The sequence below is a fragment of the Macaca thibetana genome, chromosome 15 (assembly GCF_024542745.1).
Source record: "Macaca thibetana thibetana isolate TM-01 chromosome 15, ASM2454274v1, whole genome shotgun sequence".
Lineage (NCBI taxonomy): Eukaryota > Metazoa > Chordata > Mammalia > Primates > Cercopithecidae > Macaca > Macaca thibetana.
The window spans coordinates 2262568-2278120 of NC_065592.1; the positions used below are offsets into that span (position 1 = coordinate 2262568).

Genomic DNA, 15553 nt, shown 5'->3' on the forward strand with positions numbered 1-15553 from the left:
CCTCCTGAATAGCTGGGACTACAGGTGCATGCCACCACACCCAGCTAATTATTTTATTTTATTTTTGTAGGGATGGGGTCTTACTACGTTGCCCTGGCTAGTTTTGAACTCCTAGCCTCAAGTGATCCTCTCACCTCAGCCTCCCAAAGTGCTGGGATTACAGGCGTGAGCCACCGCGCCCAGCTGTGTCTGGTCGTTGTCACAGAAATACCTGATCCCCAGGGAAAACTCAGGGTCGTTTGATTATGGGAGAGTGCTCCAGCATTTTCAGGTAAGTAATCTTCTCACCAGAGCTCAGTCACTCACACAACACAACTAAATAAGCACTCAGCAGACCTTTTCAATGATGAATGCTTTGACAAAGAAAAAACACCCACAACATTCTCACCCCAAAATGGCTGGCCCAGTGTCCCAGGTGTGCAGGAGACACCGCACTAGCCCCTCTGTCCATTCACCTGGACCTTCATGGGGTTTGGTGTGAGGATGTTCTAGGAGGGCCATCCTGGAGTCCGAGGTCAACTTCAAAAAGGGTTTGGCTTCCCCAATGGCCCACAGGCTCCTGTGCCCGCAATACACCTTGCCCACCCACAAGCTGTGCTGTCAGCCAGTACTGCCCTCTTAAGGTCACACGTTAACATCTCATAAAGTGTAATTCCAGAAAAAAAGTAGCCCTTCATTTATTTGCCTCAGAACTGAGCACTGTAAGTTGCAGGAGATGGTTGCGTGTGTGTGTGTGACTGCTGTGCGTGTGCTTGGGGGTGTGGGGACAGGGTGATGCCAGCAAGTCTATATCCTCCTCTTTTAAAACACTCCACTCCCAAATTCATTCACTCATTTAGTTCCATCCTACCCTCTCCCAGAACGATTTGGGGAACCTCCCTCCTCCCCATTTGTGATGTTGGAACTTTGGCCTCTTCTCTGGGTGCACCCCTCCCCGTCTCATTGTTGACTTATTGAGAACCCCAGGTTTTTAGCCTCTTCTTTGAGGCTGCCCACCCCCTGCCCCCCCATGCCCGGTCTTGCATCCCACTTACGGGCATCTCGTGCACGGTGGGGGCTCTGCTCCCATAAGCCTGGTTACTGGTCGTGTACACCGAGATAGCCTTCTGGGTCCTGGTAGATGAGAAACACTCTCTTTTCGTTCATTTAATCTAATTCTGCACAAGCCACAGCCTTGCATTTGGTTGACAGCACTCCACTGGAAATGCCCCCAAAGAAAGAGCAATGTGCCTGGGCTGGTGATGCAGCCTCAAAGGCAGCCTCTGGGAGTACCTGGCTGATGACCGTTCTGAATGGCCCGGCCTCCCCTGCCCCCTCTGCTCACCACGGTCCCTGCTCTTCCAAGGCAGGCCAAAGCCCTAAAGAGCAGGCAGCCAGCAAGTGCTGACCCCCAGCCCTGGCAGGACCTTGGCACATGCTGCAATTTCTGGGTAACTTAGCCTGTCAGGAGCGGAGGCTTGGCCTCCAGACTCTGCCACCCAGAGGGTCCCTCTGCCTTTAGCCCCCACCCTCGCTGAGGTGATGCTTCTCTCGGTACCACTGCCCCTACCTGTCAGTAGGACAGGCTACTGAGAGGCTGCAGGCCCACACCTTAGGTCTACTTTATACTCCTAGATCTTGGCCAAGTTGTTCTTTCTACATTCCAGTCGTCTCAATGGGAGAACGAGGATACTAACAGACCCTGCCCTAGAGGACTGTTGAGGGACCACATGTGTGAGCACGGCAAGATGCTTGCACCTGCCTACAGGAATTTTCTTACTGCTTCTTAGCCTGCAATGCCCTGTGGCAGCTCACAGCTGGCTGAGTAGACTTGCTGCAGGTGCTGCTGTGCTCACGCCCCGCAGCGGGGTTTCAGGGTAGAGAGGCGAGGAGACTCACCCGACACAAAACAGTGGAGCTGAGACCACAACTGGGTTTTCTCCCCCCTACGGCCCTGCCCCTCACTGACCCTATTCCCACTTCCTTGTATGAGGCTCTGGGGAGCACTTTCGTTGCTCACTAGTGGGCGATGACAGCGCGGGCCCCGGATGACCCCTCGATCCTCTTGATTTCTGCAGCTAGGACCTTGGGGGTCTTGCGGGGTCTCTCACACACGGGGCTATCGAGCAGTGGACGCCAGGACCAGGCGCGCCCCAGCTTCCTCACCTGTAGCCCCGGAACCACCCTGGGTTGTTGAACCTGCCCGGCAGGTCCGCGCTTACGCGGTAGTAGTCGCTGGTCCTCTCAGGCGGGGCCGTGGCCTTGGGCTCCACAGGCTCCGCGCACGCTCTGGGGCTTTCCTCCGCCATTGCGCGTCGAAAAGCAGGACTCGGCGGCGTCCTGTTGCCAAGCGACGGCCAGGTCACGTGACTGGGGCGGAGCGGAGGGGCCTTAAAGGCGCCGCGCGTGGGCGGTGCTCCTCCGCGGGCGGGTCGGGAACCTGCCGAGCGAGTCCCCAACGACTGGGAAGGTCGGGACGGCGAGAGATTCCCTGCTGGGACCGTTGTATGGGGCAGCCCCTGGCCCCCAGCCACCCGCGAGGGGACCGGGTCACCCCAGCATGAGGGTGTGGACTCCCGGGCGAAAGGAACCCCAGGGCCTGGGACCCCGCCAGCCGGGTGATGGGGTTTAAGCACTGCAGGTCCACTCGGCAGACAAACGATTGGACGCTTGCTGTCCAATGTACTCCAGGGATGATATGCCCCTCAGCACCCCGAGTCTAAATTGAGACCCGAGATCTTGCTAACTTTATGAAATTCTCCTAAGTCAAATATCGTTTAAATATTAAAAACATGGCCGGGCGCGGTGGCTCAAGCCTGTAATCCCAGCACTTTGGGAGGCCGAGACGGGCGGATCACGAGGTCAGGAGATCGAGACCATCCTGGCTAACACGGTGAAACCCCGTCTCTACTAAAAAAAATACAAAAAACTAGCCGGGCGAGGTGGCGGGCGCCTGTAGTCCCAGCTACTCGGGAGGCTGAGGCAGGAGAATGGCGTGAACCCAGGAGGCGGAGCTTGCAGTGAGCTGAGATCCGGCCACTGCACTCCAGCCTGGGCGACAGAGCGAGACTCCGTCTCAAAAAAAAAAAAAAAAAAAAAAAAAAAAATAATAAATAAATAAATAAATAAATATTAAAAACAGTTTTGGAGCGCGAGAGGCTGCGCGGGACGTGGTTCACAGCTCACGTGGCGGGAGGCGAGGGTCCCCATCGCCCAGCGGGCTCCCCCAAAGGTCAGGGGCCTCCCGGGCTGGTGGGGCCCATTAGCGAGGCGGGGCGAGCTGCAAGGCGAGGACGGTGGCCCCACTCCCGGCCCGAGACTCTCAAGCCCGGGACCCCGGGCCCTGCCCCCTCGTCTGCCCCGCCCCCGCAGGGAGGTCCCAGCCGCCCGTGGACGGCGCTGTGGCTCCTCCGGGCCTGTAGGTGGCACTGCGGCCCCGCGCGGACGGCGGCGGGAGGGGAGGCCGCTCGGCCCGGCTCGGAGGGAGGCCTCGCTCCGCCCCGCGTCCCGGCCATGGCGACCGTCCCGGCCGCGCTGCCCCGAATGCTCGGCGCGGGTGAGCGCGCGCTTGCGGGTCCCTGGGGAGGAGGATGCAGAGGGGGCGCGGGGACCCGAGGGAGCAGCGGGGACGCGGAGGGGACCCGGTGCGAGCGCGGAGGGGACTCGAGGAGGGCGCGGGGACGCAGAGGGGATCCGTTGGGGCTGCGGTGGGGGCGGGCGTGGTGCACCCGGGACGCGGCGCCAGGACGTCTGTCTGCTTCCCCCCAGGTGCCCGGGCGCCGTCGCGCTGGCTGGGATTCCTCGGGAAGGCGACCTCCGGACCTGCTCGGTGGAGCCGCAGGACGCTTGGAAGCGCTGCGACCCCTGTGATCCGCGAGTCCGAGGACGGCACCGGTGACACTGGGCGCGCAGCCGAGTCAGGTAGGAACTAGGAGAGGCCGGCAGCCGCGGGAGATGCGAACCCTGCAGGGGCCTGGGCGCTGCACGTGGTCGAAACTGCGCGCCCGGCCGGGCTCCTCCCACTCCGGTGCTGGCCACCTGAGACCACAAGGTGGGGAGGTGCCAGAAAGACCTGAGAAACCCGCTGGGCCCTTCTCTTTTTCTCTTCTGTCTTCCAAGTAAGACCAAGGGACGGGGTTGACCAGGTTCGACCAGGCTCACCCAGGAGCAAGGTCGGGATCAGAATCTGGCTCCAGCCCTCTGTTTCCTGAAAAGGTCCCTGTGCTTCCAGGTCTTTCCTGGGGCTGGGGGGCTCCCGGCTCCCCACCGCGGTGTCACAGGAGGCACTTGGGAGCAGGGGTGGGCGGGAACTGTGCTCTGCCTGTCCCTGCTGCCACCGGTGGGAGACACAGCGTCGCTCCTCCTCCCTGCCGTAGATTTCAACGACAAGATTCTGAATGAGCCCCTCAAGCACTCTGACTTCTTCAATGTCAAGGAACTGTTTTCCGTGAGAAGCCTCTTTGATGCCCGAGTGCATCTGGGACACAAAGCTGGCTGTCGGCACAGGTAGGTGACACCCCCATCTGAGCTGTAGCGGTTCCCAGGAGGGCTTGGGACCTGGGACCTGCCCTGGTTCTAGGGCCACTTTTGAACTGGCCCGTGTCAGTTTTAGGTGATTACAGCCCTTCCTCCTCCACATGGGAACACGGAGCCCCACACAGAAGCAGCAGTTCACTCCCCAGCTTGGCGGGGGCTCTTGTGTGCCTTGGGGTGGTGCTCACAGCCCTTAGTAGGGCAGGCCTGCTGGGGGATGCAGAACTCCACAGGTTCAGAAATGGAAGGGCTGAGGGCAGAGCCTGTGAGGCTGGCCCCCCCTGGATTGGGCGGGGCTTTCTGGGCTGTGGGGAGGAGGAGTGACTGGTCCTGTATTCTCACACGGTCATTTTGACTGTTGCAGGGAGAGGGGATGGGAGGGGCAGGTGGGAGGCCAGGGAGGAAGTTGGTGTGGGTGTCCAGGGCGAGGGTGGTGGGGCTTAAATCGCCATAGCAGAAGAGCTAGAGCAGCAGGTGGACATGAGGCAGCGGGGTAGAGCCAGTGGGCCTTGGGCTGGGGTCGGAGGTGGCTGGGGCCAAAGGGATCAAACACCTGCTCTTTGCCTGGAGCCTGGTGCTGGTTACTGATGGCAAAAACCAGGGGGGACCTGGGGGCCATCACAAGCTTGGTTCCTATGAGGTGTGAACTCTTAGCTGCCCCAGTGGAGAGGTCACACGGGTACCAGGAGGGATGGGCTCCCAGGAAGCCATCAGCATCGGGGACTTGTGTTTCCAGAGCATCGGAAAAGGAGGTCGGAGGTGGAGCCCTGGGCACTTCAGTGTTTGGAGTCAGTGAGGAGGGACGGCCGGGGGTGGAGGGATGTGGTTGTCTGTTGATGCTGCTGAGAAGTGAATTCAAGGGTGTGACCTTGGCAAGATGGAGGTCGCCAGTGTCTTGATGGGCAGGGTTGCTTGAGAGGAAGGGACAGTCCCCAGTGGGAGTAGATTGGAGGTGAGGACCTGGGAACCACAAACGTGGATGACTCGCCTGCCATGCACCGAGAGGCAGGGGTGCCTCCCATGCCCCGCTCTTCCTCAGCCCAGGCCGGCAGCAGTCCAGTGCCCTGGATCAGGGTTCTCCTCCCAGGCTTGGCCACTCCTGCCCTGATTCCTTAATGCTTTTGGCCCAGAGCACGCCCTAAGTCCAACCCCAGCGGGGCCTTGTCCTCAAAGCCTCGGGAAGAGGAGAGTGACGGAGGGGGCTGCCCCGTGAGCCGCACGGGGCTGAATGTCCTTTTGGTGTCATGTTGGATGTCCACACATCCATATGGGGTCAGTTCTATTAGGATTCCCTCGGGAAGAGGTAGAGGGTCAGAGGGATTAAGCCATGAGATGAGGCGTGCAGAGGGGTGGCCTGGACAGGTCTGCACTGCCGTCTGTCCACACGGGGAGCATTGCAAACTGTGCTTCCCAGCCCATAGTACCCTTGAAGAGGAGTTCGGGAGTCCCTGGTGGGCGTCTGTGTCCTGCAAGGGGCCAGTGGAGTTGGCCCGGTGAACTCTCATCCCCCTTGCCCTGGGGGGTTCTCTGGCAGGTTTATGGAGCCATACATCTTTGGGAACCGCCTGGACCAGGACATCATCGACCTGGAACAGACAGCCGCGCACCTCCAGCTGGCCTTGAACTTCACCGCCCATGTGGCCTACCGCAAGGGCATCATCTTGTTCATAAGCCGCAACCGGCAGTTCTCGTACCTGATTGAGAACACGGCCCGCCACTGTGGCGAGTACGCCCACACTCGCTACTTCAAGGGCGGCCTGCTGACCAACGCGCCCCTCCTCTTTGGCCCCGCAGTCCGCCTGCCGGACCTCATCATCTTCCTGCACACGCTCAACACCGTCTTTGAGCCGCACGTGGCCGTGAGAGACGCAGCCAAGATGAGCATCCCCACGGTGGGTATCGTGGACACCAACTGCAACCCCTGCCTCATCACCTACCCCATACCCGGCAACGACGACTCCCCGCCGGCCGTGCACCTCTACTGCAGGCTCTTCCAGACGACCATCACCCGGGCCAAGGAGAAGCGGCGGCAGGTTGAGGCTCTGTATCGCCTGCAGGCCCAGAAGGAGCCCGGGGCCCAGGGGCCAGCCCACCCTCCTGGGGCCGACGTGAGCCGTTCCCTGTGATGTTCACTCAACTCCTCCCAAAGCAAACCACAGCCAAGCCCGTCTGAGCTGGGAGTCCCCTTCCCCAGCCCTGGGTCAGCGGCATCCTCAGTCCTTGTTACTTACTTAGCTGACGTCACAGTGCAGACATCCGCTGTTCCGCCTCAGAGCCAGTGGCTGAGCGGACCGACGTTGCCTCTGCATTTGCTCTGTGGGAAACAGAGCGCAGAGGGTGAGCGATGTGTGCAGGACGGCCCCTTGGCTGCAGTTAGGACCTCAATGGCTGGTGTGGCCGAGCTGCTGGAAGACGCTGCTGTCCCTGTGATCCGAGCAGCCCTCCCTTCACCCTGACCCCTGACCTTTGTCAGGAAGGTGCAGTTTTTCTTCTCAATCTAAATGCCTTTCAGGTGGGCTGCTTCCTTGACCGCCTGGTTCCAGGGGGCTGTTTTGTAATGAGATGCTGCAGGCAAGCTGCTCGGAGGCTCCCAGCTGGGTTGGTGGGACAGCCAGGCCAGAGGACCTGATTCCAGCAAAAATAAAACTCAGATTTGGGCAAAATGAGACTTGGAGTTTGGGGTTCTGCCTCGAGTGCGTTTGCTTTCGTCCACATGGTGTGGCTTTTTTTTTTCTCAGGCACGCACTGGGGCCCCAGTGATGGGAGATGGGACAGGCACTGTGTGTGTGAGGGGCATGAATGAGGTCAGCAGAGGTGCCAGCTCCATCTGCCACTAGAGGGCACCGTCTTCAGCAGTGGAGCTCCTGACAAGCCCACAGCCCTGCCAGCCTCATTCATCAGAACAGGCTTGGTGTGTTCCCAGTTTCAGGAAAGATGGGCACGTGCTGACAGGGACGCTTAACACCCCTCACCTGTGGGAACACAGCCGTGTTCCTGGGACAAGCTGCAACCTCCTCTCTGCCCCATCCCGAGCTGCTTAGGACCTAGGTCCCCCTCCCCCATGCACCTGACCACCCAAGGAGCCATCTCGGCAGTCTGGGCAGCAAGGCTGTATGGAGTCTGGTGCCCCGGGTAGGGCAAGGCCTACCCTGCAAGAGCAGCCCAGGGCGATGGGAGGCCGGAGTCCAGCATCCATCCCTGTCCCTTCAGGGTTAGGCTGGCGAGGGGTTCATGGTAGGGGTCCCCGGGGGTGTCACGGGTTTGTGATGTGGGCAGGACAGGGAGCTGAGCTTCAGATTGGTCTCTGGCCAGCATGGCTTTCATTTGCAAAGTCGAAGTCTGAAGATGCAGGTGTATAAAGGCAGGTGAAGTGAGGGCCCCTCCAGGGCTCCCCCCAGAATCCCTCTCAGGGTGTGCAGGTGAGATACCCTGAGCTGGGTCTCCTGTCCCACTGTGCTGGGGAGGCCAGCTGTGGGGAGCCAGGACCCTGGCGATGAGGCAGCAGTATCAAACACTGGGCACTGATTGGGGCTTCCAGGAGGTGCCCCTCTAGCTGCGACTGGGCCTCCTCCGGAAGAGGCCTTTGTAGCTTGGGTCCAGGCCAGGCCCTTCCCTGCTAAGCCACTGGCTGCGGGGGAGGGCATTGCAGGCAGCCCCAGGGGTTGGAACGGCAGAAGATACACTGGGGTACAAACACAGGAGGGATGGGGCAGTCTCTTCTGGCCATTAATTTTGAGGCCAGGAGAAGCGAGCAGCCCAGGCAGTGCTGTGGCTAACCCAAGAAACCTTGTAAGAATGATGGGGGCTGGCAGGCCCCGGGCAGGCTCCCTGGGTCCCGACCGGTCCCCCTTACCTTGTGCTGATGACCTGCCTGGCTCCTGCTGTCCTCCTCCCACTGGCCCCTGCACCCGGCACAGGCTGGCGAGGACCCACTAAAGAGCCACGAGTGGGCGCTTGCTGGGCTTCCAGGGCAGGAGGGGCCCTGGCCGAAGGGATGACCCAGTGGATAAGCAGGCACCGGTGACCATGAGGAGCAGGGAGGGACGGGAAGGGTGCAGCGCAGAGGCCATGGGGGCCATGCTGGGACAACCAGGGTGGGCCTAAGGGCCCCTTCCGGAAGTGGAAAGAGCCACCTCCCAGGATTCTGAGGGACTCTGGGTGAAACGAGGGTTGAGGGCTAAGGGGATGTGGTCTCGCTGACCCCCATCCTTGACTCCGCCCGGAGGGGCCCTCCAAGTTTTCCACCCTGGAGATGAACCCCAAGAGCCCTCAGAAGAGGCCAAAGGAGACGGTGAGAGTGCCTGAGGCTGGGGAAGGGCAAGGGAGTTGCCTCAGTACTGGGGAGAGGGGTCCCCCAGCCGATTGCTCCCTTGGCCATGATGCCTGCAGGCCCCATTAGAGGTGGCCTTCTCTGGACTGTGGCAGGACTGTGCCTGGACCAGCTGGTGTTCCAGACGGTGGGGAAGACCAGAGGCAGCCACCAGAGGACAGGCCTGGCAGAGCCGGCTCAGGGCAGGGTGGGGTGGGTAGGGCCAAGGAACCTCTCCCTCCCTGCCGAGGCTGGGCCACTCCCACCCCTGAGGCCCAGAGGATCCCCATTTGCCTGGAGGAGCTCAGGGCAGCCCCCTCTGTCAGCACAGGCCAGGCTTCCACTGTGATCCTCTGCACCCCTCCCTGGGTGTATGGGGGGAGGGGATAGGAGGGGAGGGCCTGCCCTGGGCAAGAGCAGGGTTCTGGGGCAGGAGCCTAGGGGCCCATGAGGATCGAGGCCAATTGGGCCAGCCGATGCCTTCTGCTGATGTGGGCCCCAGCACTTGAGATGGATCTCACGTCATCCTGGCTGGAGGTCTGCGTGGACACGGCTCTGTGGCTGATTCGGGGAGTGGAAGGTCAGGTGGGCAGAAGTGACAAGGGCGGGGCCCGGCTCTGATGTTCCTAGGTCGCTGTCTCTGCATAGCTCCACGGAAGACACTGGCCAAGGGGGCGACCCCCGCTCTCTCTCCCCAACTGAGGGACAGGGGCTCCTCGACACCAACAAGGGCCAGCGCTGGCTGGGGGTGCAAGTGTCCTGGGGACGTCTCCACAGCCTGGGCCCCTGAGTGGCTGGGAAGGCCTCCTGCCCAGATGCCCCCAGGTGGCTCCCAGGGTTCTCCCAGAACTCTGCCTCTCCAGCAGCCCACAGTCCCAATCCCAGCACCCTAGGCCTCCTCCTGCCCTCACCTCACCACCATCTGGCCCCAACTTGACCAGGTGCAAAGCGACTTTTCATATTTCTATAGGAATAGCCAAGAAATTCTTCCTAGATTTCTCCAATTCATATTATAGCGATGAGCGACTGCGTTTTGTTCCTGTTCATGTTTGGGCCATCCTCCCTTTGGCCCACTCCAGAATGAAAATGAGTCAGCCCTGTTCCTGGATGAGACCTGCAGGGTGGGAGTCCCCACGCAAGCTCCACGGAGAAGCTAGAGCGTCACCTGGGGGCAGAGCAGCAACCGTTCCTCGTTCCTGCTTTCCTGGGCACGTGTGGAAGGTTTGCCCCCACCCCACAGACACTGGACCTGCTGTTCCACAGGCGAGCATGTCCCACTCCACTGCACAGGGGCTCCTTGCTTGCATACCCACCGACTGTGGGTCTTGGCAATGCCACTTCACCCCTCTGAGCCTCGGTTGGTCTGTGTGAGAACTGGGAGCTAAGAGGACCTGGTAAGGCTGCTGTCAAGCCTGGGTGGGACGGGCCATGGAAAGCACTCTGCTCACGCCTGGCTCTGGGGAACAGGCTGCCCGGGCTGTGATGTTCTTATTTATGATTTTCCTCTCCCCTCCATGAGGAAACTCTCTGCCCCAGGCCTCACTTGTAAGTGCAAAGCAGTTTTCCCACCTGTAGAGAACATTCCAGGTTCCATGTGGGAGGTTCCCATCCTGGGTATAGCAGAGCAGGACCCTCTGGGGAGGGCTGAAGAGCCCAAGGGCCACTCAGATACCTGAGAAGGAGCTGGTTGGGCCTTATTCATTCAACAAACATGAAGCTGCCCTCCCGGACCTCCCTGAACCCATGACTGTGTGTACGCACCGATTTAACAGTGTGGAAATAAGGAACAGAATGTGGAGAGGCACAGAGGCAAATGTTCAGGATGGCTTTTGTTCTATTGAAGGTGTTTAAAGCCATGATTTTCTTGAATATTTCCATGATTTAGCACAACGAAAAATCTTACAGATGAGGACACTCGTGTCCAGAAGGTGGAGACACCTGCTCTGGTCAAAGCTAGTGTGGAACCTTGGCAGAGTTTGGGTCTCTGAAAGCAGACAGGGATTTGGGGACACGTTGTTTGCTGCAGATGATCCCAGGAAGCCTGAGGGATCACCGGGGAAGGTGGACCTGGAGGTGAGAAGCTGGCGAGTGACCTTGAGCAAATCCTGCAGTGGGGACCCCACTCAGCCTCACAGGAAGTCCAGGTCCCACCTGGATGGGCTCTGTCCCCATGGGCGGAGGGTTAGCCCTGGAATATTAATGCCTTTGCTCTGCTGGCTGGTGCAGTGTGTAGGAGAGGAAGCCCCTGTGGTGCCTAAGAGAGCCCTCAGGAAGGACACATGCAGGTGTTTCAGGGGATGCCATGGCCTGATGGACACCAGCTGCCCCAGCTGCAGGTGGACCCGGGTGGGCTGAGGAGACATGGATGGGTCAGCAGCAGCACAGCCACCCCAGGTCTCCCAGATCCAAGGCACACCAGCCAGAATCTTGAGTGAGAATCAGGAAACAACAAGACAGACACATGAACCTTGATCAGCTGCCACATGCCTCTGGTGATCTAGAAGATTCTGCTCATGTGCAGGGCTGTTTCCACTCATGAAAGACCAGAGAGGGCCTTGATAAGCTGCCACATGCCTCTTGTGGTCTAGAAGATTCTGCACATGTGCAGGGCTGTGTCCACTCAGGAAAGACCAGAGAGGGTCCTAGCTATCTATTCATTCTTGACTAAATATGAGGACTTACACATGTGCAGAGGAGACAGGAGAAGGCTTAGAAGAAAAGAATATCCAGGGCAGACTGGTAAACTGCTAGAACCTCAGATGCATTCCCCACCCCACACACAGACCCACTGGCTCAAGACATTTGGGCACCACCTCTGACCAGGTAATAGCTGATCACTAAGATATGGTGACCCAGGAACAACACTTAGGAAGCCAGAATTCAAAATAAAAAGTATTAAAGTAAGCCATGTTAAGAATTAAAGTAAGATGAAAATGACTCATTAGAGAAAATACATAAGGAGATACTCATTAATTAAAAAACTGAATAGATATTCTGGAGCTGAAAAGTTTAATAATCGAGGCCGGGCGCGGTGGCTCAAGCCTGTAATCCCAGCACTTTGGGAGGCCGAGACGGGCGGATCACGAGGTCGGGAGATCGAGACCATCCTGGCTAACACGGTGAAACCCCGTCTCTACTAAAAAATACAAAAACTAGCCGGGCGAGGTGGCGGGCGCCTGTAGTCCCAGCTACTCGGGAGGCTGAGGCAGGAGAATGGCGGGAACCCGGGAGGCGGAGCTTGCAGTGAGCCGAGATCCAGCCACAGCACTCCAGCCTGGGCGACAGAGCGAGACTCTGCCTCAAAAAAAAAAAAAAAAAAAAAGTTTAATAATCGAAATGAAAATTCACTAGAAGGGATTGACAGCAGATCTGAGGAAAGAATCAGGGAACTTTGAAGGTAGGTCAGTAAAAATGATCCAGTTTGAAGACTAACAGCAAAAGTTAGTAATAAAGGAAGAGAAATGAACAGTGCCTTGAACCTGTGGGAAACAATCAACATATTAATATTCGCATAATCAGAATTCAAGGAGAGGAGAAAGAGAAGGGACAGAAAAATTATTCAAAGAAGTATCTACTTGATAGAAAAGGAAGCAGGAAAGGAGAAAAGACCTGAGACATACCGGAAGCAGATAGCCAAATGGCAGAGATAAATCTAACCATTGCGATAATCAAATTAAATGTAAATGGATTAAATACTTCAATCAAAAGGCAGACATTGACACTGTGGATGAGAAACAAGATCCAACTTTGTGCTATCTAGAGCCTAGAGAAGAAACATTTCATATTCATAACACAAATAGGTTGAAAGTAAAATGATAGGACACCATGCAAACCATAACCATGAGATCTGGATAAGTTTTATACATATATCAATATTTTTTGTTTGTTTTGTTTTGAGACGGAGTTTTGCTTGTGGTGCCCAGGCTGGAGTGCAATGGCACAATCTCGGCTCACTGCAACCTCTGCCTCCTGAGTTCAAGCGATTCTCCTGCCTCAGCCTCCCAAGTAGCTGGGATTACAGGCGTGTGCCACCAGGCCCAGCTAATTTTTGTATTTTTTTAGTAGAGACAACGTTTCACCATGTTGACCAGGCTGGTCTCAAACTCCTGACCTCAGGTGATCCGCCTGCCTCAGCCTCCTAAAGTGCTGGAATTACAGGCATGAGCCACCAGGCCCGGCCAGGAGGAGTTATATTAATATCAGACAAAATAGACTTTAAGACAAAGTGTTAACTAGAGATAAAGAGGGGAATTTCATAATGAAGAGACCATTAATTATTCAGGAAGATAAAATAATTATAAATGTCTATGTATTTAACAGCACAGCCCTCTGAGTATATGAAAGTTATAGCCAGTATGATATGGCAAAAAAACAAAAACAAACAAGCAACAGCACCAAAACCAGAAACAAACAAATAAAGAAAGAATTAAAGAAGAGATTAAAGTTCAAAATTAGAAAAGAAGAAGTAAAATGACCTTTATTAACAGAAAAAAATCCCGTGTGTCAAAAATCCTAAGGAATCACCAACGAACTGTAATAAATGAGTACTGCAGGGTCACAAGATTCCAGATCAATATGCAAATATCAACTGTGTTTCTCTATCCTAGTAGTAAGCAATCCATAAATTAAACCAAGAAAACAATTCCAATCACAACATCCCTGAAAAGAACAACATACTTTTTTTTTTAAGAAAGAACAAATTTAGCAAAAGAAGAAGGCTTGCATACTGAAAACTATAGAATATAAAACACTGCTGAGAGAAATTAAGGATATTGTAAATGAATGGAGAGATACTCTATGGTATTAGAAGACTTGGTATTGTCAAGGTGGCAGATATCCCCAAACTGATGTACAGATTCAACTCGATCACTAAGAAAATCCCAGTTGGATTTGCTTGTTTCCAAACATTGACAAGTTGATCTTAAAATGTATATGAGACACCAAAACATTATTTCAAAAGAAGAATAAAGTTGGAAGACTTACATTTCTCTCTTCAAAGCTTCCTAGAGTGACATCAGTCAGAACAGTGTCATCCTGGCATAAAGATGGGCACAAAGATCAATGGACTAAAGTTGGAGTCCAGTAATAAACGCTGACATTTATGGTTTGTTGATTTTGAAAAGGTGCCAAGGCAGTTCTATAGGGAAACAGTAGAATTTCAACAAATGATGCTGGGGTAATTGGATATCCTCATGAAAGAGATTTATTTAGGCCTGTACCTCATACTAAAAAATTAACTCAAAATGGATCATAAATCTGGATGTTAGAGCCAAAAGTATAAAACATCTAGAAGAAAACATAGAACATCTTCAGGACTTCAGCCAGAATTTTTAGATATATCATCAAAATCATAATCCATAAAAAATGTATTTCATCAAAGTTTAAAACTTTTGTGATTCAAGAAATACCCATTATGAAAGAGAAGGCATAGACTGGAAGAAAATATTTGTAAATTATATGTCTGATAGAACTCTTACAACTAATAACAGGAAGACGAACAACTCAAACTAAAAAAAAAAAGTAAAATGTAATTGAATATGCTTTTCACCCAAGAAGCATATTCACCCTGAATTTGCTTTTCACTTAGGAAGAAGGATGAGTGACCAGTAAGCACATGAAGTCACTCAGCATCATGAGTCATTCAGGAAACACAGATCAAAACCACAATGAGACACCACTTCACACCGCATAGAATGGCATTAGTCCAAAAAAAAGGACAATAACAAGTATTGTCATCCATATGGAGAAACTGACACCCTCGCACATTGCTGGTGGGAGGTGTGAAATGGTGCAGCCATCGTGGGAAACAATCCAGCATTTCTCTAAATGATTAAGCATAGCGTGGCTGATGACCCCCAGTTCAACGACTAGTCATATACCCAAGATAATGGAGAACATATGTCCTGTATCTGAATGCTCATAGCAGCATTCCTCATAATAACCAAAAAGTAGAAAAAGCCAAAATGTCTATCAACTGGTGAATGGATAAACAAAATGTGTTGCATCCATACAATGGAACACTGTTCACCCATGAAAAGGAATGAAGGTCTGACACACGCTGCAACACAGATGAACCTGAAGACAGTATACTCAGCCCGGCATGATGGCTCATGTCTGTAATCCCAGCACTTTGAGAGGCCAAGGTGGGGGGGGAATCACCTGAGGTCAAGAGTTCGAGACCAACCCAGCCAACATGGCAAAACCCTGTCTCTATGAAAAATACAAAAATTAGTCAGGTGTGGTGGTGCATGCCTGTAGTCCCAGCTACTTGGGAGGCTGGGGCAGGAAAATCACTTGCACTGGGAGGTGGAGGTTGCAGTAAGCTGAGATCACGCCATTGCACTCCAGCCTAGGCGACAAAGTGACACTCTGTCTCAGACTAACAAACAAAAAAAAGACAGTATACTCAGGGAAAAAAAACAAAAACAGACACAAAAGGTCACATATGTATGATCCCACTTCCATGAAACGTTCAGAATAGAGAAGTCTCTAGAGATAGCAAGTGGATTCGTGTGTCCAGGGTCTGGAGAAGGGATTGGAAATTGATTTCTCAGGGGCATGGGAGACCTTTCTGGGGTAGTGGGAACATTCTAAAGCCAGACGGTGCTGGTGGCTGCTCAGGCCTGTAGATGTACTAAGAGTGGTTGAATCGTACAGTGGATGAGCATTACGACGTGTACGCTATATGTCAACAAAGCTGTTAAAAGGAAGTGATCAGAGGTGATCCAGAAG

The 15553-nt window shown here is 54.8% G+C and overlaps 3 protein-coding genes across 11 annotated transcripts in view; 2 read left to right on the plus strand and 1 right to left on the minus strand.

Annotated features, from left to right (window-relative positions):
- Nucleotides 1-7178, plus strand: part of MRPS2 (mitochondrial ribosomal protein S2) — a 590340-nt gene extending 583162 nt beyond the window's left edge. For 4 of the 5 annotated variants that reach the window (XM_050760260.1, XM_050760261.1, XM_050760262.1 and 1 more), the window contains exons 2-5: nucleotides 3426-3535; nucleotides 3748-3900; nucleotides 4356-4485; nucleotides 6047-7178. In XM_050760260.1, coding sequence (XP_050616217.1) covers nucleotides 3493-3535; nucleotides 3748-3900; nucleotides 4356-4485; nucleotides 6047-6638 — 918 coding nt within the window. In that variant the 5' untranslated portion in view covers nucleotides 3426-3492 and the 3' untranslated portion in view covers nucleotides 6639-7178. Of the gene's footprint in view, nucleotides 1-3411; nucleotides 3536-3747; nucleotides 3901-4355; nucleotides 4486-6046 lie in introns of all 5 variants that reach the window. The other variant, XM_050760259.1, reaches the window with a different exon arrangement.
- The window catches only part of LOC126937095 (beta-lactoglobulin-2), a 175103-nt gene that overhangs the window by 66044 nt on the left and 93506 nt on the right, over nucleotides 1-15553 (plus strand). The window lies entirely within an intron of this gene.
- The window catches only part of PIERCE1 (piercer of microtubule wall 1), a 40632-nt gene that overhangs the window by 2785 nt on the left and 22294 nt on the right, over nucleotides 1-15553 (minus strand). For 2 of the 5 annotated variants that reach the window (XM_050760472.1, XM_050760473.1), the window contains exons 2-3: nucleotides 2146-2302; nucleotides 1035-1113 (exon numbers count right to left, since the gene is read on the minus strand). In XM_050760472.1, the coding sequence (XP_050616429.1) occupies nucleotides 1035-1113; nucleotides 2146-2288 (222 nt within the window). In that variant the 5' untranslated portion in view covers nucleotides 2289-2302. Of the gene's footprint in view, nucleotides 1-1034; nucleotides 1114-2145; nucleotides 2316-15553 lie in introns of those variants that run through there. The other 3 variants (XM_050760471.1, XM_050760474.1, XR_007719640.1) reach the window with 3 other exon arrangements.